This window comes from Taurulus bubalis (genome assembly GCF_910589615.1).
Source record: "Taurulus bubalis genome assembly, chromosome: 4".
Lineage (NCBI taxonomy): Eukaryota > Metazoa > Chordata > Actinopteri > Perciformes > Cottidae > Taurulus > Taurulus bubalis.
In genome coordinates this window covers 14,423,463-14,451,346 of record NC_136592.1, presented here as the reverse complement: position 1 = coordinate 14,451,346, position 27,884 = coordinate 14,423,463, and the positions used below count along the sequence as shown (strand labels likewise).

General features: G+C 39.2%; 2 protein-coding genes across 2 annotated transcripts; one reads left to right on the top strand and one right to left on the bottom strand.

Annotated features, from left to right (window-relative positions):
- Positions 1-1,035: 1,035 nt before the first annotated feature.
- dhx38 (DEAH (Asp-Glu-Ala-His) box polypeptide 38) lies at positions 1,036-19,992 on the bottom strand. Its single transcript, XM_079217339.1, has 27 exons — positions 19,907-19,992; positions 18,787-19,109; positions 18,190-18,374; positions 17,680-17,826; positions 17,419-17,581; positions 16,557-16,675; positions 16,386-16,462; positions 16,132-16,287; positions 15,840-16,001; positions 15,236-15,343; positions 14,718-14,842; positions 14,442-14,579; positions 14,120-14,306; positions 12,842-13,027; positions 12,528-12,668; positions 12,009-12,119; positions 11,621-11,737; positions 11,430-11,537; positions 11,190-11,302; positions 9,740-9,948; positions 7,849-8,003; positions 6,445-6,600; positions 6,004-6,138; positions 5,448-5,573; positions 5,259-5,354; positions 4,849-4,970; positions 1,036-1,911 (listed from the first exon to the last, which is right to left on the bottom strand). The coding sequence occupies exons 2-27, from the start codon at positions 19,104-19,106 to the stop codon at positions 1,830-1,832; spliced, it is 3,744 nt and encodes a 1,247-aa protein (XP_079073465.1). The 5' UTR covers positions 19,107-19,109; positions 19,907-19,992; the 3' UTR covers positions 1,036-1,829.
- A 3,548-nt stretch (positions 19,993-23,540) lies between these two features.
- Positions 23,541-27,282, top strand: cyb5b (cytochrome b5 type B). Its single transcript, XM_079216939.1, has 5 exons — positions 23,541-23,867; positions 24,785-24,913; positions 25,432-25,458; positions 25,566-25,603; positions 25,881-27,282. The coding sequence occupies exons 1-5, from the start codon at positions 23,670-23,672 to the stop codon at positions 25,969-25,971; spliced, it is 483 nt and encodes a 160-aa protein (XP_079073065.1). The 5' UTR covers positions 23,541-23,669; the 3' UTR covers positions 25,972-27,282.
- The last annotated feature ends 602 nt before the right edge of the window (positions 27,283-27,884 follow it).

Below are 27,884 nucleotides of genomic sequence, written 5' to 3'. Positions count from 1 at the left end.
CTGATTACTTTTCTGTCAAACTATTACTATTGTTATCGTCAGGTATTAGGTTAAATAAAAAAAGCAATTTGAAGTACAGCTAAATTAGTGAATTAACACCAATTCATCTGCCACTATTTTGATAATCATTTCAGTCATCGTTTAGGCAAGAATGTCACACGTTTTGTTGTTTAATCTTTTGAGCGTGAAGCTTTGGTGTTTGTCTCACAAAACAAGCCAGTTTAAGATGTTACTGATTGACAAGATGAATCAATACTACAAATAGTCATTAGTTGCATCCCTAATTTAAAGACATCCCTTTGGGCTCTAACAAATTACAATGGACATTGCACTAGTTTCTGAAATGTTATGGAAATAACTATTAATCCCGGACAAACGCAGATAAAAGCATAATGAAAATGATTGTTTGTTGAAGCCCTGAAGTTTTGTTTCATTTGCAGTCCCGTATAAATCCCTTTCTGTACAAAATGATTGAAATGTAGACACTGTGTGCACAGCCGAGAACTTCAGTCTTGTTTTATAGGGAGACCGAAGCCAACAGAGAAATTATAGCCTCAACTAATACGCATAATTGTCCCTTATTGAGCTATGATGCAAACCACTGTAAAACTTACTTAAAAATGTGCATCTAAATTACATACTTATGTTAAGCACTTGCAGTGCAGACACAATGTGACATTAGTCATTACAATATCAAATGAAATCACCTTGGATAAAAAAAAAAACCTAACATTTATTTGTTTAATTTACAAAAGATGTTGGGAGAGAAAGAAAAAAAATCCATTTGCAGTCCTTCTGCCGTCTCAGATCCATGTTAAAAAAGACCAAACGGACCCACTGTAGCCATCACTAAACTGTTTTGTTACAGACAGACCAGTCTATCTAGCTGCACAATATTGTGATCATCTGAGAGGGCAGAAGTTACATCAACAAACAGATTTAACCATTTAAAAAGACACATTTGCAAAGATTTGCTTGGCAGAAAACTAAAAGAAAACAGTGTGCTATTTTTTAAAACAAGGACCATGAAAATAAAACAGTCGATATATTTAATCCAGCGTGATAATGTTTTGTATGAAGCAAAGCTGTGGTACATTACATTGGTGGAACAAGGTTAACAGAAAATAGAAAATGGTCAAGTGCCTAAGCCTGCATGAGTGTGTTGTGTGTATTGGGGGTCATTACAATACAACTCTAGAGTCTGAAGGCACTCGTGCCACAAGTACAGTTTGAACAGTGCTTCAGTCTGTAGAGGAGCACTTCATGGCAGCACAAACGCTGTTCAAGCCACAACAGAACAAGAACTAGTAAATGCATGGACACAAAGACGGGTAACATTGAAATTAGATCACTATTTCACATTTACCAGTTCTCCTCTGATAATACACTCAGGATTGAAGAAATGCAACAGAACATAGAAAACAAATAATGTTTCTAGCCCAGGTAAAAACATTACTTTATAGAGACATCTGTAAAAACACTTTTCAGTAATGACAACATATAAATACTAAATATACAACTAACAAAAAAATCCTTTATCCCTTAAAATGCATCATGGAAACGGCTATCGGCTGATGGAGGTAAGCTGGAGGGAGGCATTTTTGATGGACCTGGCTCATCTTTGAGTCTTGTGCCTTATACAAGTTCTCACTCTAGTGGTCTGTACATGAACTGCAGTTGATTCTGGCCATGCTGGGAGGGACAAATGGCAGTTGGATTTACACTGTTTGCTTGTGCTGGCGTGGTCCAGGTCAGGATGATGAGTCTAGGGGCACCAACATGGTAGGTTGATGGGCTTTAACCTCCACGAGGGGGGGGGGGGGGGGGGTCTAAAGTCCAAAGCGGGCAGGGGTGCGTCTGGGCGTCATGGGGGCCTCTTCTTTTCTTCCTGGTGTGCAGATTTTCGGAGCCCTGAATCAGAGAAAAGTCTGTTAAGCCTCATTCTTTATTGCTCTGTTCAGTCTAGTCTAAACGTCCCTTACATTAGGCAAGCAGTTTTGGTTGGAAAAGGCTGAAGGTGAAGGAAGACTGGCCTGAATGTGAACATGAAAGGAGCAGGCCTGCAGGAGATTGGAAAGGCGAGCTGGTGTCTCTGTGAAGAGTGTTGGGACGTGGAGTGCTGACGCCTCTGACGGCACAATCTATCATCTTTAATTACAGCAGTACGACACCCTGACACTGCCAACACTTCCTTCATCTCGCTCTCTTCCTCTCACACACACCTGCAGCAATTACAACCATCAGGCCATAACCCCCTTCTGTCACTGTGTCCCATTCTCTGTCTTCAGGTAAAAAATGTTTTGCGTTTCCCTCCATACACAAGCTGCCTGTAGCTTCCTATCAGCAATGCACACAAATGCAGACAGTATATTGTATACAAGTAGGTGGACAATGCACACATGTGGACTGTTGACTGAATGTAAACACAGATGTTCTTCTGCAGGGTGTTAAATGGACTATACCATTGGTTTAGCTCGTTTTAGATCATCCCCTATAAATTCTGTGTATTTTACATTAAACAAAACAGCAAATCATGCTGCAGTGTTTCAGAATGTTGTTGTCGTCCCACAAATCTAGGTATCCACTAGTATTCATTAATTTCTGTAGAACAAGAAAATCTCAAACTCTCTAAACAGCAAATCAATCTGTACCTCAACAATCTGTACCTCAACAAGGTCTGGTGATTGGTCTGCACAAATGTGAAGAACACTTCGGCCTGGGAATTGCTGTTGGTTTCACTAATTCATTTATATATCCTATTTTGAGGAATAAAACATGTCATTCTAGAAAACATTTTCCAGTCAAACATCTCAATTCTAAACAGAGAACAGGTAAAGAATACTACAAATTTGACCACGCCTTCAATGCCAATTGCAGTACTTGACAGTAAGGCTGCAATACTTGTTCTCACTTAATCAACGAATCACACTTTCCTAAAGTGACGGCATGAATGGTAACTTCAGTATTTTTAAACATGGACCCTATTTCCCTACGCTGGTGTTTAAGTAACCATTGGGGACAACAATTTAAATTGATCCAGTAATGAGGAAGTACGCTGTAACCAGCAGCTGCGGCACAAGCTGCAAGTGCAACTGCGGATGTAATGTTACGTTCACTAAAGGTGCTTGTTTTTGTCCACCGACTGGCTCAGATTGTTATAATTGTTGTTATTTGTCAACTTTAAGGAAAGGAATCTACGGAGACATTAAACGTTATTCCTTACCTTTCCCTTGATCCGATCAGTTTGTTATTGTGTCTAAGTCCCGTTTAAGGAGACGTCTCGCTGTGACATCTGAACACCAGGTAGGAAGAAGTCCCACTCTTTACCTTATTCTTCCTGTGTGAGCCTCATAATAAAACCCACAGCAACATGTCAGCTCCTTATCCGTATGCACTGGCTCAAATAAAAACGGGCTGCCATCCAAATCAAAGACCTCATCCACATGGACAAAATTATCTAAATATTCAGCTGTGACATTGAAAATCTTTAAGATAACACTAAGCTACGCTTTCTGTACTAAAATAATAATAAAAAGATCAGATCGAGACTTCTCCTTTAGTGAGTCTCTTTCCATAATGTTGTCAGACACGTCTAGTAAAAATCGGAACCAGTCAGTGGCAAAAACAAGCACTTTTAGGGGACGTGAATTGACGGTGTCAAATTGTCTCAATGTGATTAGAATGCAGCCTGTGAGGGGCTGCTGTCGGAACATTGGACCAATTTCAGAAATGGTTGTCCCTCTTAACTGTTAGAAACAAAACAAAAAGAACTCATGTAGAAAAATACAGAAGTTACCTTTTAAAACGTCTTGTTTTCTTCTGTCACACAAATATATTCAAATTACAGTAATGTATGACAAAGTAAAAAATCTTTACAACTCTCCTCATCCACTTGAGAGCTTTTGACGTTCGGCCCTACATACACGTTTCAGACGGTACCAAAACAAGTATTGAGTTTGATACCCAGCTCTAAGTACACATGATTGTACTTAGGAAGCTGAAACTTGTTGTATTGTCCTTTAGGTGCTCCATAAGGAAATAAACAAGCACTTCTAGCTTACCACTGATGTGTGTCCAGAAACACTCTCACTTAACCATTTTTAAACACAAAACAACCAACTGGGTATTTGACTAATTCACACCACTGATCTGTGATGGTAAACAGGGAGACAGGTGATACAAAGCCGGCACATGAAGGCGTACCCGATAAAATATTTCATCTTGGTTACACTGAACTCATAGAGGAGACACTTGTGAGGACCTGCCGGAGGACAAAGGCAGCCAAGAGCCCAGGAGAGCAGACGACATTCATTATCACACATCCAGCTTCCTCTGTCTAAATCTAATTCTTAATCCTATACCTCCAGTGTGATTACATTCAACAGATCTGTAACAGCCATGGTCAGTCACTCAGACAGATAAACCAGCTGATTAATTAATAATAAAAGTTATTTTTTAAATGTGTCTTTATAACCTTAGTTCTCTCTGTAAAGCATACGAGATGGTGTGAAATTAATTTTTGGGGTCTAATTTGAAATTGAACATTCCCCTCCTTTCTCTGCTCTGCTATGGCACAATTTAAATTGCTGCAGTAATGGGGGTCAGCCAGGAGTCAATATTATTTCTTTTTGTCTCGTCTGCAGGGACCAGAGGTGAGAAAAGCTCATCATGAAGAGAGAGAGAGTGGGAGAAGAGGCGAGGGAGGGGTGAAGATTGGCAGCGAGGTAGGTAAATTAAATGTTTCTATCTTGAATGTGTATGGAAAATGAGGGCCACGGGGAACTATTGTTAGATGAGGACCCATGTGTGATGAGGAGGCAAAAGGAGGAGAGATGGTCGCCGACTTACTTAACAATGCCAGTGGTACTCTTCTTATCCTGCTCTTCTCGACGTGATCGCAGCTGCTCCTCAGCCATGGACATCTCCTCCTCCATGTTGGTGAGCTCCTCCTTGGCCCGGCGACGGTTCTCCTGGAAAAGCAACACAAACAGATGAGACAGGTATACAAAATTGAACACGCATCAGCCAGCAGACATCTGCAACCAGTGACAAGAGGTCACAAGTAGCCATTTCTTCATTCTGAGCGATTACAAGCCATAACAGTTGGGAACCACTGGTCTTAGTGATAAAGTAACAAAGTCCAAATTATGAATTCACTTCCAGACCAAAAGTACAAAGACATAGGAGTTAATTTCTGTTACATACTTTTTGTTGTGAATGAACCTCAAGTGCATTAAGCAAGCCTCGGCTTGCCTTACCTGTCTGCTTTTTCCTGCATGTTTGATGCTGTAAAACATTGGTCCAAGTTCTGCGAGCCACTCGCCATCCACTGAGGTCACACACTGCATGTACTCCTACAACACAAAAGTGCAAGTTAAACATGGACAACAGCTATACAATAAATTGTTTTAATGCTTGCTGGGTTCTGCAGCCGACAGACTTTTTACCTTGGTGGTCATGACGAGCTCGTGGTAGATGATGTAGTCGGGGGTGTAGCCCATACCGAACAGGGAGCTGGTAGGATGGAGGTGACATGGCATGCCTGTCCTCACGTTCACATATTCACCAATGCCCTGGGAGCAAACACAGGCATAAATAACAAATTAAATGTGCAACTAGATAGGAAAATGGGACCCCGTGTGTAGTGTGCTGCAGGTTAAGTGTGTGTTCGTGCCTGTATATATGGGAGCATTGTACGGTCAGAGCAAAATAGGTCATATAAGCTAATTTGCTTCTCCAGCTGGCTTAGACAGCAAGAAAATACATTTGAAGTAAATCCAACGCAGCTACAATTGCGTGGGTTAGCTGGATAGTCATAAGTCAGACAGAGAACCTTGATTATAGGCTCTACAGTCATGATTTCAAATTCCCTTTCAGATTTTAGCACTGTATTAATGGGAGGCCAGAAGGGACATTTCACCACTCTGTAATTATGCTGCTATAAATCTGCCACAACCAGTTGCCACAAGGCGTAACATTAACTGAGGAAAGTGCAGGAAGTACCTTGAGCTTGGCAGCCTGGTGGAAGTATGCAGCGCAGATGCACTTTCTGATGACGTCCCAGTCTGACCCGCAGGAAATCAGGTTCATCCTCTGCTGCACCATGATGTCCTTTAACTGGGAGCGCACCTCACGCACCTGCACAAAAATAATATGTATTGAAAGTGGAACCACATAGCAAACACGTCCAATCTGTTGGCTTGCAATCTATTGTTTTCAGGGAAGATTTCTATTAGAGTAACCACTACATTTAAAATAATTCAGCAGGATAGTAAATAGGCTTTAAAGGACCTGAATCATGTGCTATACATATTCAAACAACAAATTAAAATAATGCACAATTTAAGTTTGATGTGGTGGAATAAAATTGAAAACTGAATGAGAAGTTTCCATCCAGGGCCAGAGGGTGTTGATAGAGAATAGGTGAGGCAGTGGGAGTCTGACCTTGCGCATGGCCTTGGTGTGGATGAAGTGATCGTTGCACCAGATGCTGGAGTAATTGTTGTTCTTCCACTGCATGTAGACGTTCAGGTAGGTAAGGTGGTCGCTCTCTGGGACTGCAAACTTCTCCCTCACCTGGTCACTCTCCTCCTCACGGCCCTGAAGAAACACATAAAAAACGTTTTACATGTATCCCTGAGATTTTATATATTTTTTACAACAACATATCATTTCATGCATTTAAAAGTGTATATTGTTAAACCCAACGATCTTTTGACCATGCGGCTGAAAACTGTGAACACAACATGGATCAACTGTTCGTCTAAATGGTAACTATGATACACATACAGGCAGTCAGGCATATCAAAACGTGAATTACAGACAAAACAAAATACATTAACAGTATGTATAATGTATAATGTAGCATGAAGGGGCTACAACTCATTGTAAATGTCCCAGACAAAGGTCTAACTATGATTTAGGGCCATATATATATTGAAGTATATGTAACCAACAACTGACTGTCAAATCAAATAAAGAAAGAATAAAACTTTACAATATTTATCGTCAGATTTCAAATTACAAAACAAAACTCTAATAATCAATAAACGTTCTTTTCTCATTTAAGTAACATCAGGGCTGCATTTATATAAATCCCAGAAAGCTTCTTTTTTTTAATTTATTTTTAAATGCAACTCTTAAAATATCTTATTTTTAGAAAACAATATTCAATAAAATTGTCCTGCAGCTTTAAATTCACTTAATTCAGGTTTGAAGTGATGTCACTGTTCTTCTCATCTTAATAAAAAATGCATTTGTGTGCATGGACTATATCTGTGGTTTTAGAAACCATTTGTCTCAGCTCTATTATCCTCTCTGTTAAAATTGTTGGGCAGTGAATGAATGTATTAATGTTCTGATCATATTGGGTTCTTAGATTTATTTTTCTTTGCCGTCATTTCAGATGTGTGTCGATACGTTTGCTCATAATAGTAATGCCGCTTCACATTGCCGCTTTTTATATTTGCCACGGTTACTGAACATATGAGACATTCAGTGGGAAGAATTAACATATAAGAGTCTGTCCATAAAGGCTCTGGTCTCGCTGTCCACTTTTCTTTTTTTGGAGGACGCCGTGTGATATAACTTCTGACTCGCGTACTTCTCGGACTGTTGGGTCTCCCGCCCGTCTGTTCCCCGTATGGGTATATCTCGCTCGAGAATACACATATTTGATTGGACGAGTAGCATCACGTGAAATGATTTACAACGCATTCAATTGGTCGGTGTGTTTCCTGGACTGCTCAGCGAGTGCCTTTAAGGCTAAAAAAAGTCTGCCTATTAGTGGTCCCTGTACTTAACAGTAAGTGTTTCAATTATACAGCAACTGTGTCAAATTAGATGTACCTTAGGTCTGTAGAAGATGGCTGGCACAGACAGCATGGAGACGATGATGAGGATGTCAGCACTGCAGGCCATGTCGCAGGACACAATCAGCATCTTGGAGAGGGCGGGGTCGAGGGGAAACTCCACCATCAGGCGCCCCGTTGGTGTCAAAGCACCTGAGAGGAAGAAATAGAACACAATTACGAGGTTAGTCGTGAAGATTATAAAAGTGCATGCAATGTGAAGAATTACGGAGGAACAAGCATAAGGCGAGTGATAAGCTCCTTTTCCATCAAAAGCCTGCTGGCATGAGGGCGAAGCCAGCATAATGTGACACTTATTTGTCGATCACCGTGAGAGGATGAACTGCTGACAGTTGAGAAAGAAATAAAGAAGAGTGAGATCAAAAACTTTGCCAGTTCTGATTTAAATGATTAGACGACAGAGTCTTAGAAGCTTATGAGGAGGAAAAGCAGAGAAGCAGAGCAGCCAGTTTGGGGCAGGTAAGCCTTAATCAGAGATAATCTGCTGTTAACACACCATACAGGGAATCATCAAAAGTCCCTCCTCATCCCCAAATCCCTAAATCCCCTGGAATCTGGCTAAGGATGAGACAGAAATGAGACCCGACCAGTCAAATCAAACACAGGATCAGTTACTAGGCAATTACTCCAGCGGCTAAACTTCACAACTACCTCCTCAAGGCTTGTTTGCAGTGTCTGCATCATCACTGCCTGTGTTCGTGGTGCCATCTTCACTATGCAGGAGCTCAAAGCAATGCTGAGGGGGAATACAACCCCGAAATACCAAATATCCTCTGTCACAGCATCATCTCAACAGGAGGAGGATGTATGTTCTTTGGCCCTTCTATATACAAGACTGGTTTAAGATTAAACAAATTGGCCTACAGGGAAAAGAAAACTGATATAACATAATGCAAGTATCCTAATTATGTTATTAATACATGATTTGTTTAATTAAGTATGTTCCAATTAGCGTTTTGCAGGCGAGTGTGAAGCGGCAGGGATGAGCGTTAGCACCTCCAAATCTGAGGCCATGGTGCTCTGCCGGAAACCGGTAGATTGCTCCCTCCAGGTGGGGACAAAATGCCTACCCCAAGCGAAGGAGTTCAAGTATCTCGTGGTCTTGTTGACGAGTGAGGGTAAGGTGGAGCGGTGCGGCTGCAGCAGTAAAACAGGCGCTGCACCGGTCCGTCTTGGTGAAGAGGACCATTTACTGGTCGGTCTACGTTCCAACCCTCACCTTTGGTCATGAACTCTGCCGTCACCGCGACCCGACCCCGGATAAGCGGATGAAAATGTTAAACTTTTGAGGGTCCAATTTCTCAAATGTGAATATTTGGAAGTAAACAGAACATATTTGGAAAATGTTCACAATTTGCTGATATTTTACAGCAATCATTAGATTAGAAAATACAGTAAAAAAAAAAAAAAAGTGGATGATTTTTCTTTATTTCTCGTGGAGAATACCATCTTGTTACATTTGCATATTTATTACATGCATAAAACGGAAAAGCTTCGCTATTTACTTAATTTTATTAACGTTTTGTTTTCCCTCACCACGGGTCCACTAAGGGGGAATTAAGTGACCGGGCATTATCCATCCACTTGAGGACGGCTTCAACCACAAGTGTTTTGCCAGTGCACATTTAATAATTTTTTCCATATGTTTTCATGTATGAATGAAACTGAGATCACTATAAATTTGCACTATAACCGTTGCAGCCCTAATTTAAATGTACACTTCCACAAAGATAATAAATTAAAGCATGTTATCATACTCGGCATATTAAAAGTCTATTAAAAAAAAAGTGTCATAAATACATAATACAGATATTATCAACATTATATTATGATGCTTTTGGTTATTCCAACCCCTGTTCCCTTCACACCTGTGTTGTCTAGGGCTCCCAAGATCCACAGCTGGTACATGGAGTTGAGCATGTTGTCTTCAGGCGGTGGATCCATGAAGTGGAAGAGGAGCAAATCCTGAACACCCAGAGACTTCAACAGCAGGACCACGTTGGCCAGGTTGGTCCTCTGGATCTCTGGTATGGTGGTAGTCAACATCTCATTCTTATAGGCACTCTGAGTGTAGAGCCTGAACAGAGAGGAGGGCACGAACACAGACGTGGACAGAGACATGAATGGGAAATGTATTATTTTTGGCACAAGGAATGAAATTATGGGGGATTAAATTGTTACATTCTCCAATGTGTGGAGACATGTCTGTGGGATTCCAAATAAGCAGTAAGCACCAGAGGAAAATTTAGGAAGCTACAATTTATTAAAGGGGAATATCCAGAGTCTGAGTTAAAGTAAAGGACCTGACTTAAAGCTCACGCAACAATTACAGCTGAGGTAGGCGCTTATAATTACAGAATGATTTGAATGTATATGGAGGGTTTCAGCTGGTGAGCGAGTGCCTGCAGTCACAGCTAAAAGGGTCTTTGAGTGAGGAATTCTCCACGCAAGCAGAGCAAACCAGCGTGACTCACTCTATTGGCTCTCTAACACATACACACATCCACCCGCGCACACACACACATCCACCCGCGCACACACACACATCCACCCGCGCACACACACACACACACACACACACACTGTACTAAGTGTAAAGCTCCTCCAAAACTGATTCTTCATAGATTTGTGTGAGCTTGTGTGTCAGAGCAGGTGGGCAGGATTAATCCAGAAATATGTGGAGTTTTATAGGCAGGCTGGCTCATTAGCAATGCATAATGTAATGCCCTGTGCGTGTCGCTGTCACTCAATCTTTACTTAAGTGAATATGGCAAAGGAGGGGAGAGGTCAAGTGAAACCTCTGACGTGGTCTTTTGTGGCACATTTCCCCACCATAAACAGAGTTAAACTGCATGAAATCCTTTGGAGATTAGAGTTTTGGGCCTCTTCCCACCTCTGACTGTCTTGAAAGCATGGTCACGTCACACATCCAGAGCCCTGAACAAATCATCTGAAGACGGCACTGATATCAAACAACTGAAGGAAAAACACACTAACCGGTATGCAAAAAAGAAAACATGAAAGGAAAATAAATATCATATTCAGGTAGTTTCTTTTTTAATGTGAACTAAGATAGTTCAGTTTATATGTACGTTTCTGCCTTCAGAGACTGTAAAAAGAATGAAAAAATTAAAATAAGCTCCTTTTTATAGAATCAGGAGACCCTATTGTCAGTTAAAAGCTAACTTTAGGAGCAGCATTGCAGGAATCTGAATATGGCAGTTTGAACATGCATCGGATCCAGGTCAACATTGATTGTGTCTGTGTGCATGTATTTATGAACCCAAACGCATGCAGAGAGAAGACATGGGGCATTACCTGTAACACTGTCCAGGTCCTGTACGTCCGGCTCTGCCAGAACGTTGGTTGGCATTAGCCTGGCTGATGGGATAAACCTGTAGAGCATCCATTCCAATGCGAGGATTGAAAACCTGTTGACAGAACAATAGAAGTGAGTAATATAAAACCATGTCAGATTGGTTTAAACCTGGGTATAGGGAAAATACATTTCTAGAACTACAGCTTGAATATATAAACACAGTATATACACATTCCTACCTTAAGTTTGCAGTATCCTGCATCCACAACAAACATGATTCCATCCACAGTGAGGGAGGTCTCAGCGATGTTTGTGGCGACAATGCATTTCCTCACACCATCTGGAGCCTAGCAGAGGATAAATTAAAGGCAATCAGCTTTGTTTTCTCACTTATGTTTATAACAAAGACTCAAAGTGTACAGATACAAACCTTCTGGAAGATCTTGGCCTGGAGGTCAGAAGGCAGCTGGGAGTAGATTGGCAGCACGGCCAGAGCAGGAGCATTGTCCAAGTCCTCCAGCCGCTCCACGATCTGATCCGACGTCACCTGCAACGACAAAGATATAATGGACTTCAATTTGGGAACACAAAATGAGAAGAACCTCCTGTTCCTTTGTCAACTGCAAAAAATACAGGACATGTACAATATATATAAAAGACAGAAAACTACAGACAGAATCTAATTCCTGTCTTTTTGAGGGGAAAAACTACTACTTTACTTATACAGTACATTAATACATGCAATTTAGATCACAGTCCTTTATGCCAAAGCTGTATGCAACAACCATTTGAGTGAAAATAGCAGCCATGCTCCTCACCTCAATATCCTCCTGCCCAGGCATGAAGATGAGGATGTCGCCTATCAGTCCACTGAGGTGGATCTGCAGGGCCTGCTTCACTGCTGCCTCCACATAGTCCTCCTGAGGAGTCTACACCACACAAACCACAACAAATCAGTCCAATACAAACCACTGAAGTGATCTTACAACAACCAAAATATAATAATGTATATTTGTATATGCCACAAGTTAGTTATTGTCAATTAACACATTGTATTACAAAATACAACTGAATGTGATGCATACTTTTACTGGCCTTGTGTCTTTCAGACTTTTTTATAAATGCATTTTATAGATTTCACTAAAATCTCATATGACTGCTTTGAAAAAAATATATGCCAGAGTCTTATGAAGAAGTAATTGAAAAATTACAAATGAGCAGTAATTCGTAAAATACAGCAAAATAATGATCTGAAGTGGTCAAAAATATGTATAGACAATTATTTCATGTATTTAGGATTAAGTGAAAGTGTCAATAGAATAGAAACTAAAACATACCTTGCTAAATAAGATGTCTACGGGAAATGTTCTTCCTGGAATGTGGAAAATGGGCACGTTGCCAAAAAATGCAGCAAACTTGTCGGAGTCCATAGTTGCAGAGGTAACTATGAGTTTCAAATCAGTACGTCGAGCTACAACCTGATGGGAAACAGAGGACAATTGAGTGGAATATTTAAGTTGAGTGTGTTTACACTGAAATCAGTCAAGGAAACAATGACCTCACTCTGTAATTTATTAAGATATGCACACAGCTGTGTGTATATCTTGAAAATAAATCTATTGTTAATGGGGTGTTGGGTAGTTGTACTGACCTCACGTAGCAGGCCGAACAGCACGTCAGTATTCAGGGAGCGTTCATGAGCCTCATCCATGATAACAGCACTGTAGTGATCCAGGTCGGACTCCCTCAATGACTCCCTGAGCAGGATACCATCTGTCATGTACTTTATTAAGGTTTTCTCGGATGTGCAGTCCTCAAAACGGATTGCGTAGCCCACCTGCAGGCAACAAATGAAAACATACAGAAATTATTATATGACATGTGTACGGATTACCCCAAAAAAATAAAAGACGCAACTCATCTTTACGTTTGCTGCAATACAGCAATTTTTTGCTGATCTCATAAATTTTTTTAGGCAGCTCCAGTTGTTCCCTTTAATGCTGTTCCTCAGTTCAAACCCCAAGCAGTAAAATACATTTTCCTATTGACCACTAGATGGCATTATTACACAGCACATGACTTGCTATTGAGACAGTGCAAGAGAGCATTCAGACCCACAATACAGTAATTACTGTAGTTTACGGACCATTCACCTTCATTTAGCAGAGAAACAAGGACACAGTAGCACTTTGTGTCTCGACTAAATTACTTGAGCGATCAGACATGATTCAAACAAGTCCATAGTTTCACCATATTCACTACTCATTTGATGTTGAAAAAAAAAAAAGGCAAGAGGTTCCAAACAAAAAATGTGGGAGGGAAATTAGAGAATAAAATGTTTTCATAACATAATTTAGAGAATAAGATGAATATAGGTTGATAACTCCTATGAACAAAGTTCTAGATAGGATGGATATCTGGTTCAAAAGCAATACATTCTCCCTAAATGTTAAAAATGAGTGCTATAATGATCGCCAAGCATAAAAAGAAAACTGTCAGATCATCTTTGCCTTTGATACATTTCCCAAGTTAAGTTCTTGGATGTAATCATTGTCAATCATCTTAACAGGAAAAAAGTGTCAAGTAAAAAACGTTCTGAATCTAAATTGCTCTATGATTTATCCATTCATACATTACGGCAATATATCGATCCTTATTTCTTTTTTTTTAAGATCTTAAGCCCAGAGTCCATTACTATGTCATTGACTTATGATACAGTGTATGACAGAAGTGCAAGTACTTGTTATTGTCATTATTATTATTCCTTGTTCTTTTTATCTCCTTTTTTGTTTGGAAATTGTATTCTTTTCTTTCTTTTTGATACACTTTCTGGTGTCAATATCTTACAATCCTTTTTTTCCAGAGATCACAGATAAAAGTGCACACATAATACCAAATGTCGTTATTGTTTCTTGAGCAGCTGTCTTACCTCCTCTCCAAGGTTAGTGCCGATCTCCTCGCTGACTCTCTTGGCCACACTCATGGCTGCCACTCTTCGGGGCTGAGTACAACCCACCATGCCATAGCTGGTGTAGCCGTCCTCATGCAGGTACTGAGTCAGCTGTGTGGTCTTCCCACTGCCCGTCTCCCCAACAACAATCACAATGCTGTTGTCCCTGCAGATGCCAGTTAACACATTAAAACGGTCAACGTTATAACTCGGGTAAATAATAACTCAGTTTTGATGTAAAACACGTTTTAGGAGAAAATTGGGAACAAAACTGCATTTGAGGACAGCAATGCACAAATACCGTATGATGTTGAGAAGTTGCTGTCTGACAGCAAAAATAGGCAGGTACTGTCTCTGTTGCAGAAGGCTCTTCTTCTTAGCAAAGTCACTGCTGGCCTCAGTCTTTTCTTTCACGTGGTCTGCAAATTTCTGCTCCGCTCTGTTAGGCAGAGAGGGAGGAATCACCAAAACCTTAATATGGCAGGTCAGACATGACAGTTCACGTAGTTAGGCCGGTGAATTATCAAAAAGAAAATGGGAAATGTCATCTAGATCTTTGCAGAGACAGTCTGGTCACCTGTAGTCTACTTTGCCATCCTCTCCCACCGGTTTGCCCCCAGAGGAGTCTTCCGCTTCAGTCTTCTTGATGCCCATGATATCTCCCAACTTGGTGCCTGCCAATTCCCAATGTTTGTGCTGGGCCTGAAAACAATTAATTATATCATAGGAAGATCTAAGCTGCAGTCAGTTGACACAAACACTGACAGACAGACACAGACACACAGACGTTGTGTGGTTTGCAGTTAAAATGTCATCAATTGACCAGGTAATGTGATTATGAATACATTATTTAATGAAGTGAGGAAGTTAGACAGCGATGGCATTATCAACCGGACAGGTGCACAGCAACAAACCCCGCTGACATTTATCAACATCAGAGGATGAAGATCATATCTGCCTTGTGTTGAGCACTTCTCCACACATAGGAATATGACAAACACATATTCATTTAAAGTCCTCACTGGTTTTAACTATAAACAGATCGTCTGTGTATCAACAACTATAACATTAGTCTCAGTTCTTAATCCAACCCACCTTCTTACGTTCTTTCTGCTCACGATGTTTACGGACAAGCTGGCTGCCTTTACGAGCAATGATGGCCATGTCAGAGGTCGCATCTTTCACAGGGATGACAGGCTCTGGCTGCAGCAGGAAAAGAAATACACGCATACAAACTCTTTAAGTTTAGTTTGGAGTTATAATTAAATATTTTGTTAGAACCATTTGTCAACGGTAAACATAATGACTAGATGGTTCAACATGTTTTACTTCGCCCTATACAGATTGTTGTCTTCATTAGCATCGGCAAACTGTGTAATACATAGTTGTAGTTTTGGTCACGCACTCTAAGACCACCCAACTAAACTCTTGTTTTCAGGATAATTGAAACGCTTGTTTGTGCTTCAGTGCATACACTTGGTCTTCCCGCTATGTCATTTTCTCACGAGTGCCTGTTTGGTCCTGAGCATGTGCTTCTCTACACAGATGAGAAGGAAGCAACACTCCTCACTCCTTAGCCAAGTCTACCAACTAGAGTTACTAGACCGATGTGATATTTTACTTGACCCAAGCAAGGGTGCAATAATTATTGTTGAGCCCTGTAGAGGTCTTCGATCATGAACTGTTAGACCTTGTTTACCTGCTTAGTAAAGACTATTCTTCCATCCAGAAAGGGTGGAACCAGGTTGTGAACCAGCAGATGAACCTTAGCAGCATTGTCCTCCTCAAAGTCTTCATCCACCTCCAACCTCTGCACTACACCACTGGTCAGCATACGGTTGGTCTCCCACCGCTCATTATCCTGAGAAGAGACACACAGCCTGTTACAAAGACAGACCAACAAACAAGCATAGGGCTCACATGGAGAGCAAATGTCTGCACTTGCGGATACGCAGTTCTGATAAGGCCGAGATGAAGCACTGTGGTTGCACCTCATTTATCTGTCGCTTATGGGCAGATATCCTTTTTTGAGTCTGCTTCTGAAGGATCTGCTCTCTCTTCTTCACATATTCTTCAGAGGTGGTAGTGAAGGGGTTGTGGAACTCATCATAGCCTTCATCCATCATGTACCAATCTCTGTCAGCTTGCTGCAAAACCGTGAGACAATAAGAGATGTAAAAAAGTGGACACAGAAAACCGTTGCAGCTTCTATGAGGCATAAGAGAGAGAGAACTGTGCCACTCACCTTCTGGTCCTCCTCCCACTGGTCTTTCTCGTCCTCATTATCAAACATAAATCCTCCCTGGCCATCTTCTTTCCTACCTGAGGAACAGACAGATTAAGTCATGTTATGGGAAATACAGTATTTAAATCCTGCATGGAAGCACAAAACGAAGAAAAAAAAAAAAAATAGTACCTTTTCCTTGTGATAAACGAGGTGTAGAACCCAAATGCTTTCTGTCATTGGCCCACTCGTTGTACTTGTATGATGGGGTCGGCAGGGGTGTGTCGTCAGGGTAACGGCCTCTGACTGACCTATGCACACAGACGTTATGGAAGGATCAAGTGACATTGGCTTCGCAGCAGCCAAACATTTCATGTCAGATATGAAGAGTGGAACTAACGGTGAGGATTTATAAAAGCCTCTTACATGTCTAAGTGACAGTATATGAAAGGGGTGTCATAATAATGTAGTTACGAAGCTGAAAAATGTGGTATTATCACATACAAATATCAATGTTTTAAAAGAAAAATAACCCGTAGCTTTCATTCCCATTGTGATGGAAAAATAAGGTGTTGAGAATGTTAGTCGTGCCAAGTTCTAACATTTGGTCTTTATATTTGTGAGGACAATCTTTCTGTCTTCTTAGTTTTATGCAAGTAAGTGTCTGCTTGCAAAAAAGGACTACATTCATTCAATAGGAACATTTTTTAGCATTTTGCATAAATGGAAGAGATAAAAAAATTAAGTAAAAAAATTAAAAATGTTATGCCTACTGAGGAACATATTTATATTACTTGTTTAGATGTTTTACTATGTCTCTTGTGTGCACTTTACCCGGTTTGTTGCTGTAATCCTGAAATATCCCCACTGCAGGACTAATAAAGGAATATCTAATCTAATGACATTTTTGTTTTTGTCTGTCTTCAGTCTTAATTATTTTAAGGCCATTTAACAATCACTTTACAATCTACTATCGACTTCAAATAAAAAATGTAACTAAGGCTTTGGGTCAGGAGGATAAAAACGTGAGATAGCATAATTGACTGTTGTTTACCTGTCTCTCCTCTCACTCTCTCGGCCGGAGCGCTGGCTTCGCTCGGAGCGATCCATCTCTCTGTGAGGCAGGGCAGGGGACGGAGATTCCCACTGGGAATGCCGTGAACTGGAATAACCACTGTCATCTTCCTCCCAGTTGGAGCGCGAGGGTGTGAAAGAATCTATGTTGAAAACAAAATGAGTTTAGTCAACCAATACGTAGTACAAGGGCAATTAGAAACGCATTGACATAAAAATCAGATAAATAAAACAAAAATACCTCTGGGACGTTGCTGTGGCGACAAGGGTTCTTCTCTCTTAGTCCCCCTGCTGATGCGATCGGAGAAGCCATCTCTTGGTGAGCGATCGCTCCTCTCACCACGCTCCGACCGGCTGCTGCTGCCGCCACGACTGCTCTCTCGCTCGTCTGACAGACAGAGAAAGTTAATCTCAACGACCCTGACTGGTCTAACGTTTGCTTTCATTATTGAATGATCTACCAATTTAGTTTTCTACATTTTTCATCCACTTTAGACAAAGTAAATGGAAAATAATGAACCACTTGCAATCATATGCTGTCCTAAATAAAATTGCCTACTTTTCTTAAACTGATCAAAAAACTAAATGTATTTAATATACCATAATACGATACAGAAAAAAAAGGCAGATCCTTCCATTTGAGCAGGCTAATGTTTTTTTGACTTGATAAATGATTCTGGACTACAACCAAAAGTCTACTCATTAAGACATTAGAATACAAACATGTAACATGAGCGATCATTAGAATCACCTCTTTCATTCCTTCGATCTCTTCCCTTATCTCTGCTCCTTTCTTTGTCCTTGTCCTCTTTAGAGGAGGCGTAGACTCCATGCTCACGTCTGTCTTTCTCTCTCTGCTGGTGTCGGCGTTTGAACTCTTCGCTGACCCCTCCGGGGCTTGAGGGTGTCTCTGAGCCAGTCACACGATACTTCCTGCTAGAAAATGTAAATAAAACATTACACATTAGTCGTACTATACATATTTGGGCGCAAAGGTCAACAAATAAAATACAAGGAATACATGAACATTAAAAGAAAGGGTGTTAACGGTCCATGTTCACTGAGGTTTCGCAATGACTCACAGCGAAAGTCCTGGTTTAATACTTGCACTGTTTTAGTGAGCTGGTCGTTTTCCCAAAAATGGGCTAAAATCCTCACAAAAAAGTGATTTAAAACTTCCCAAACAGTGAGGTACAGGAGTATAAAGATCCAAAGAATTAAATGTGAAATAAATTAGAAATAATGATAATCTCATTAGACATGAGGGATAGGTGTTGCCTGAATATTTATGCATTATCTGTAACTTTCAATAAAGTATTATCATCATGTGGGAAGCACCAGCACTTACCTCTCCTTCTGAGCATCCCCGTCCTTATCATCGTCTTCTTCATCAGACCCAGAGTCACTTTTACCTTCCTCCCAGTCCTTGTAGGAGGAAACCTTTGACTTCTTTCTATTGCTGTCATCTGCCTCGGCCTGCTCCTTAGTCTCACGCTCCTTCCTTTTCTGGGCTGCCAGCAGATCCAAGCCCAGCAGCGAGGTGCGAGGAGTGGGTGCTCGAAAAACATGGGGCTCTTCAGCAGCACTCAACTTCTTTACCATCAGTCCACCAACCTGAGCAGCTGGATCAGTCCCTTCCAGCCTATGCATGGACTCATCGTCATCCATTATCTGTGGCGAAATAATGATATGTGGAAACTGTGTTAATGTCTGAAGCTACTAAACTGTTGCTCATGACAACCTCTGTGAGATAAAGTTACTAATTTGTTGTTTTTAACTTATAGTTTGAGTGCATCATGAATGGTATGATCTATAAGATGTTAAAGGTGACCTCTTCGTATTGTCTGACCAACAGTGTAAAGCCCAAGCATCAAATCCTTACAGTGGAGAAGCTGCAACAAGAAAAAGTTAGCTATTGTTTATTAATAAAATACTTGATAACTACAGTTAATGGGTCCAACTATCAATTCAGCTCTAAAACGATATTTGTGTCCGTTTCTGACCCTTGACACCATGGTGGTGTACAGTTATAGGCTTGTGTATTTACCTTCCATAAAAACAGCTACTTGTTCTATCAAAATCTACTTTCAGCTCAAAGGGACAACGTTTAGTAATATATGAACTTACTCAGAAACGACCCATCAAGACACAGGTAACTTTGTTTTCCCCATGTGTTACCTCTAAAGTCACAACCAGGGCCAGACTTATGCTAGCTACACGTTAGCTCTCCTGTCCGTTGCTTTGCGTCAACTGTCGTGTTGTTTAACAATTAAACGTTAACGCCACAAATGACACGCAGTAACTAACGCTAAGTCAATATTGACCCGTTTCAGTGAGAGGAAACGAGTTGTAAATCCAAACTATGTTGATGCAGTAACTGCATTGCGATGGTGTATTTGTGAGTTAGATGATTACACATCCCCTTGTATAATAACAGATATACTAAATTAAGTGAAACTATTGCTTACCTGACAAAGAGCTGCTAGCGTCAGCAAGCCTGCGAGCTATCAGGTCCTGACCCGACAAGGCCGGGCGGCAAACTGCTGGAATATGCCGCGTGCTTCTGTGTCTGAAATGCAGAAACTTTTACATCAAGATTAAGATTTGAGCTCAACTAATGGACGGGTAAGTACTCCAGTAAATGGAGGATCTACAGCTGTCACTGGTAATAAGCTAAACTGCGACTTTCGTAAACACAACGCATATGTTTACAGACAAGAGAGCAGCCATTGCGATCCCACAATTCTTCTTCTTCTTCTTCTTTTAGTGTTTATTGGGTGTTGACAAACCAATGTAGAGGCGCATTAGCGCCACCCATTGGACTGGACTGTTACTGTTCTTCTTCTTCTTGTACTTTATTGGAGGGTTTATATATATATATATATATATATATATATATATATATATATATATATATATATATATATATATATATATATATATATTCTTTGATATATTATTATCTCCTTCAAATATAATATAATAACTCCTTTCTGTGTGAACTTGCATCCCATCTCCCGCTGTTCCAAGAATACTTATATTATATTTTGTATTATATTTGGCAGAGCATAAGCACATGTTCTGGATTCTCTCTAACTTTATATTCAGAGCATTCATCTGATAAACTTCTCCCTAGCAGAAACACTGTTTTATTTAATCCTGTGGGGTCGAAGTCTAGTTCAAACTGTCTCCTGTCTTCTGTTTCTTATAAACACAACCATCTGGACTGAAGTAACAATAGATTATACATGATATTAGATAGCTACATAAAGAAAGAAAAAGAAAGAAAAAAGTTAGATTATTATAGTTTCTTCTCAAAAAAAGTAATGATATCACAGTATGACTTGACACTGTTTTTTCCCCTCCCTATTGACTAAAGAATGTGATTGCTTTTGACATTACATTTTCTACAATGAAGTGGTACTTGTTTGACTACTTCTGGTTGGCTACAGTGTGAAAATATACTACCTACTGTATAGTTGAGACCATGCACCTGTAGGCTCTGTTCTCAGATAACTGATTATATTTTCTTTCCTTCATTTTCAGCCCACCCATATTCTTCGCAGCGCCGACCTGTCTTTGTATATTATATTGATGTTTTCCATTTCCATTATCATCTCAATAGTCCTGCCAGGCTGTGGTGTTCTAATGAATGTGTTGGCTTCAGCTTTGCATACATTGAACTTGTAGGTCTACATGCTTAATTCTGAGTACTGTTTTGTCAGAATATCCATCTGCTTATTTCCTTTACACCAATATTAGCATGAAGCCAAAGAAAACATGTACCCTGTCCTTAAACGCTATCCTTTGCATGATGAATAATTGATAATATCAGTTCTAAATTACATTAACTTTTTAGTCCTGAAAAGCTGTCGGATGCAATCACAGTGTTAATCATTAGCTTCTCTCTATCCACTTCAGGGTCAACAATATTGCCAATAGCTCTATGGCATATATATATATATATATATATATATATATATATATATATATATATATATATATATATATAAGATTGTACAAGATTGTGTTAATAGAGGAAAAAGAGTGAAAAAAAACACAGCTATGCAACCATAAAAAATAATAAAACAGGGGGACAATAATTGTGAACAATAAATATGAAAGAAAATGTGAAAGTGTTATAGTGCACTGAAAGATTAAAACAATAAATTTAAGGAGAAGAGAAATGGAGCAGAAGTGCAATAACATCCGCTATCGCATCATACTTATATAGTCTGTAAAAGTGGTTAGGAAAAGATATTGGATGTAGGATGTAAAAAAGTATGTGATTTGGAACGTAGCTCATGTGAAATGTAATATTCTAAAAATACCATTATGTCATACTGCATCCAGTCACTTTTTAAATGTTAAAGTTAACATGTTAAAGGATTATATTATCCTATCTCTTATTTTGCAGTAAGCAAGCCAGCATTCTTTTCTAAGTGTTCTTACCCATAATCCTCTGTGCAGCAGATGTGTAAGCAAGTGGGTCAGAGTTCAAGGTACATTGTTATAACGAAGTAGTGTCCCAAATGAATGTATACTGCATGCATCAGTACTTTGTAAGGGCAGCTGCAGTATGTTCTAAAAGAAAAAGAAAAACACATTTGATTTAATGCAGCTAGCTGCTTCAAACAGTGGGAGCTGCGAGGCCAGTCAATGGCATGCTGCTTGCTGCAAAAAGGCACATGAGTTACCTTGCCACACCTGTAAAACTCTGAGAAGCCAAGACTTTTCAGTTAATCAGTCAGTTTTTTTTTAATAATCAAAGCAGTTTGTGAATGTTGCACTGAGTTATACTTGGGAAGTAACAAGACCAGTCACTTCCGGACATTTACATGGATACAGTGGATAAACACCAGAGCCCCCAAGGGCTGTGTACTCAGCCCCCTCATTTTCATGCTGTATAGTATACACCCACGACTACCCCAGATTTAAGAGAACAGGACATGGTAATAAAAGGCAATACCAACCACAGCCACAGCTGCCATCTGCAAAGATATACAAAAGTATCATTTTTTTGTCTTTTTCTTAAGAAGCCAAATGTGACTACAAACGGCATTTTGTTGCATAGCCTTATTGTAGAATGACTTGTAACCTTGACTAGAGGTTAACAGGCACTCTGTTGGGGTTGGATGGGGTGACAGGGTTTTGAGCTGCTGTTGCATGAGTGGATATGTTTTTATCTGATTGGCCTGTTAGGCCAAAGTTTATGCTGCTTCATGAAAATATTTTATTTTTAAGGGTTTCCTGAGACAATTAGACTCAATATTGTAGACCTATATAAACCTGAATGTGATGAAATCCAGACTTTACACGTGACTAAGCCATTAGCAATGTATATTCCTGTTAATTAGTAAAATAAATATGCTTCACACGCTTTAAATGAGCATTAGGAGGCACATCAATACATAAAGTTCCCATTATCAAAAATGACCAAAGTTTCTAATTTTGGCCCAGGACTGTAGGCCGACAACCAAGGACATTTTCTGTTTTACAGATTATTCTCCAGTTCGAGTTCACAACGTCTGTAAATAGTTGAACGCTGAAGAAAAGTTCATTGTAATTAATTTTCTGACACAACATTAATAGAGCATGCCCACTATGAATATATTAAATGACATGAAGATATGCTGTTTTTCTGGGTATCTAAATTGTGTTATATTACTTTACATACTCGTTTGTCGGTTTAGAGTTAAAAGATGAATGCAATTGCAATTATAATACATCATATGTTCATCATTATATCCCAAAGTGTGCCAAAACAAAGACAAGCTTATGTCACACAGAAAGTCGTATGCGCAATGACTGCGCATCCTTGACAAACCGTAGCAAATGTCCAAGTCTCGTGATCATCAAGTGATACATTCTGATTGGACGCCACTGCGAAAGTCGCAACTTCATTGGTCAGTTGACGTGCTTGCGATTCACGTCAAAGTGACATGCTTGTCATTGGTCTGTTTCACATGTCTGCTGATGTACCGGGTTACAGTGTTTTCTTATTCCGTATTTTAGCATTTGTGTAGTAATACTGTTGTTGATGGCATATAGCCTCTACGTTGTCAATAGGAGCTTTATTTGAGCAAAACTGCCCTCATTCAAACAGGGTGCGAACTGATCTTAGACGTTACGTCAGCGAGCTAGCGTTAAGCGCACACCTGGGTAGCGTTAGCTAACGTTAGCTAGCCTTGGGTGTAGAGCGACATTAGGGCTGTTTACACTAACGTTAGAATGGGTGAGGAAACGAAAGACGGCCTCGTTCACACAGGTAGTGGATCCGTAAATAACACCAATGTTGAGGAAAACGGTGAAACGTTAGAAGGTGTGAAATATTACACATTAGAAGAAATACGAGTGCATAGTGTGAGCAATGACTCATGGCTCATCATCCACGACAAAGTGTATGACATCACAAGTTTCCTCGAGGAGGTAAGAAATATGAAACATTCTTCTGCCGACCGGTAGCAACTTTTTTTTTTTTGGCACTGAATTACTTCCTGGAATTCCAAAACTGTTTGACATTTCCTGACTAACATCAGGACCTTCCTGTATTTAAAACCCGAAGTTTCGAGTTAGCGAAAGTCATATCAAGTGATACCTGCCTTAGAAACTATCGTGAAAACTTAGTTAGCAACATGAGTTGTACATTACATAAACGTTTAGCTAGTGTTGGATAACAACTCACGTCGATGCCAAACATTGTCACAATGTTATTGTTGCTTGTTTATAAATACAGATGCATCGATTTAACAGCTAACTTACCTGTATACTATTCTAATAGTAGTAACTACACACGTTAACGTCTAAAAGTTGTAAACTCAATAATATAACTATAACTTAGTTAACGTTACTCGTATCATAATTCATATGGAAGTTACTCAATACGCAACATTTACTTACACTTTTTTTTAAGAGTTTTAACATTTTGTAATGTAAAGTTTAAAAAAGAAAAACTTTCAAAATAAATAGTTGCAATAATTTAATACTGGAGCTGTTTGCAGTGGAGCTAATTCTAACTATTACATGTTAACTAAAAGTAATTCATAATATTTTAGAAGGTGGACTTGTTTTGTATGCATATCACAATCTGTAAGGTAACTGGCTGCCTTGGCTGTCACTTGTAGTGGCATAAAATGTACTTACTTTAGTACAGTTCTATATCTCAAAATTAGTATGGAATGTGACTTGAACGGAATTAGTTACTTTCCACAACTGATGGATGACATTTGTGCATTTCATTAATTTGCCTGTGATTTCAAATGTTTTCTTTCATTTCTTTAGGCTAATGAAGCATACACAAATAATAACAAGTGAATTGACAAGCTTTACCCATTCTATGATTTCAGCATCCGGGAGGTGAGGAGGTTTTGCTCGAGCAGGCAGGTTCTGACGCCACAGAGAGCTTTGAGGATGTGGGTCATTCCACAGATGCCAGAGAGATGCTCCTGCAGTACTACGTTGGGGAGGTTCACATGGTACGATCAGGCCTCTGTTGGCTATGAAAGACCTGATTCCCTGCCTGCAGTATCTTGTGATTGTGCCCATATCCCTCTGTCAAATACTGAAGTTTGACCGAGGGTAGAGTAATAATCAGTGTCACCAAATTGCATTGAGAAAAAAAACAGCCATTTGTTTCACAAAGGTTGCTTGGAGTTACAAGTTGGTACAATGAAAACAAATTAGGATTCAGATGCTTATTAGCAAATTGAGGGAGATTACATTCAATTAAATGGAAATGTGTTCTAACATCCATTGGATAAGGTTGCCATGTGAGCAGCAACAAGGAAAGAGTGACATAAAGTAAGACAAAAAGAGGGTGGACCATTCAAAGTAATATAGTTTTATGAAGTATGCCATGTCTAATTATTTTAGTAATTTCTAAATAATATTTTATAGCTATATACAAAGTTAATTCTTGGCTTGGGTATGAGTGTAATTTGTCTCCGCCATCAAATTTAAGATGGCATTTCAAATGTATTTATTTTCTTTGCAGGATGACAGAAAAAAAGAGCAGACAAAGGTAAGCAGCAAAGTCACTAAAACAGAATTAACAAAGACAATACAAAGTTCTTGTTTTGTGGCTAAATGATATATATCTCTAATTTGTGTCGTATTTTTCTACTGCAGGAGGAAAATGACGCAAACTCAGGAGAGTCATCATCCAGGTGAGTAATCATGATGAACATTGTGTGTCCCTTTTTTGTTTTACTGCAAATGATTCTGAAATGATTGTATCAATCCCTGTAAATATGGGGATAAAAAAAACTTCTTATTTTTTTCTCCGGAAATGGTTAAATGTTATTCATTCAATGGGCCATAACCATATACAATTTATTTTATCTTGTTTTTTTTTTTGCCTTTCTCATTTGTGTTGTTCATTTGTTTTGTTTATTTTAATTGCGCTGGCTAAAATGAATACATATTTCTATATCTTTCTACCAGCTCCTGGACCACATGGTTGATATCTGCTATTGCAGCAACTGTAGTTGGTGTCATGTATCGCTACTACCTGTTTGAACACAAGTCTTCTTGAGCTGGCGTCCTGTTTTCATCTGATCTTTTTTCATCTGGAGGCCTTGAAATGTTTGACCAAAAAACCTTCTCACACTGAGCACTCACAAATAGGAATGTCTGCATCCTCTGCAACAAGAAAAGGAGGTGAGCAGTTTGATAAAGTACCTTTGTCCTTGTCCATCTGCATAGACACAGACAGTTGGGCAGGTGACTTTATTAAATTGTCTGCCTTCATTTTCTTTGTATTTATTTGTCACTGCCTGATGTCATTAATGCTGTCCTTAACTTAAACTTTCATATGCATTTTACAAATTTTGGGGTCGTTTTTTTACCTATTTTACCTGCACGGTATATATGCACCATCATTTCACTGATAAGATAAACAGGAAGCATTTAATGTTGAGATGTTAGTATGCAGAATGGTAAAACAATTTGAATTATAAAGTGAATATTTTTACTGCTACCTTATAATACGAATCTGGAGTTTATTCCATTCACTCTTTACGTCACTTTTTTGGTTTTAAATTGCTTGATTGCATTTATCACTTGGTTATTAATGCATTCTTTCCAATTATGTAATTGCAGTTAAAATCTTCGGTATTTTATATTAATCAAATAGTATCAGTGGTTATTTAAGTTGGAATGTGTTCCGACTTGTCCCATATTTCTACAGTTCTGTTCTAAGTAATTTGTGTAAATGTTCAAACAGCCTGAACCCTATATTAATATAAATGTATGTAGTACGTAATACAGTATATTATTACCTAGCTTGGATAGCTTACAATGAATGAGGGAATACCCTTGAAAGAATAATTATTTGGGGTTTTTAAACTGGTGCTTTTTCACAATTTTGTTTCATTGTAGCTTCTTAATTTTATGTTTTGGGTGAGTGGAAATGCTACTGTCAGAGAGTTTGAATTGTATTCAATGAAGTCCGGTGTGTGTTTCAGGCCACAGAGTGTGTGTGTGTGTGTATATATATATTTAATCTATTTTAGTTATTCAACATCATTCATTCTCGAGGTAGCTGTTCAGCTGTTGGTAATGTTAAATATGTTGTGGTAAATAAAAAGCCTTGCAAAGCATTTCTAAGACTATTGAAGACTCTGAAAATGATTTTTATTTTCTATGACTATTGAAACAACCAGAAGAATTGTAAGTCCATTTACCACCTATCAATTTAAAATATTAAAAACTTGTTAATATAACAATGTTTACATGCGACTACAAAAAGACTGAGAGACGTCGCAGATAAAAAAGTAGTTGGTTGGCTTTAATGATAAATATTTGCCATCTCTCAATTGTAATTTCCTGTCATTAAAAAGTGTCTTTGAATAAAATTGACGTGGCTGGTCACTAAAACTGTAAATAACCGAATGTATGTATGAATATGCTACTTAAGAATGAAGTTATTACTCTTGACAATATGTCTGTTTAGTTAAATGTCCTTTCAAAAGTTCCCTCCCTGTTGTAAAACAAATACAGCATAGAAAAAAAACTGTAAAATAATGACAATCTAACCCAGGGGTGTCAAATATGCGGGGTCCAGTCCGGCTCGCGGGCTAATTCTTAAAATAGAGAAAAAAAAAAAAAAAAAAAACCTGGGACTAGAACCACTGATCCTCTGATTGAAAGTCAGGCATGCAAACCATTGCACCAATCTGACATTATTAAACATATTGCTCAACTGTGAGGGAATCTGTAGAGGAGAGCCCAGGCAGGTAAATAGTGGGCTAATGTCTGCATTTGTGGTCTTTATGTTTCTAGTTTATTGTAGAAAGACCTTAAAATAGGGATTATCATGCAAAAACCTAAAGAAATATTGTCGTTATGTATGAGTTATTATGCTATGATTTTACTGGTCCGGCCCACTTGAGATCAAAATGGGCAGAATGTGGCCCCTTCACTAAAATGAGTTTGACACCCCTGATC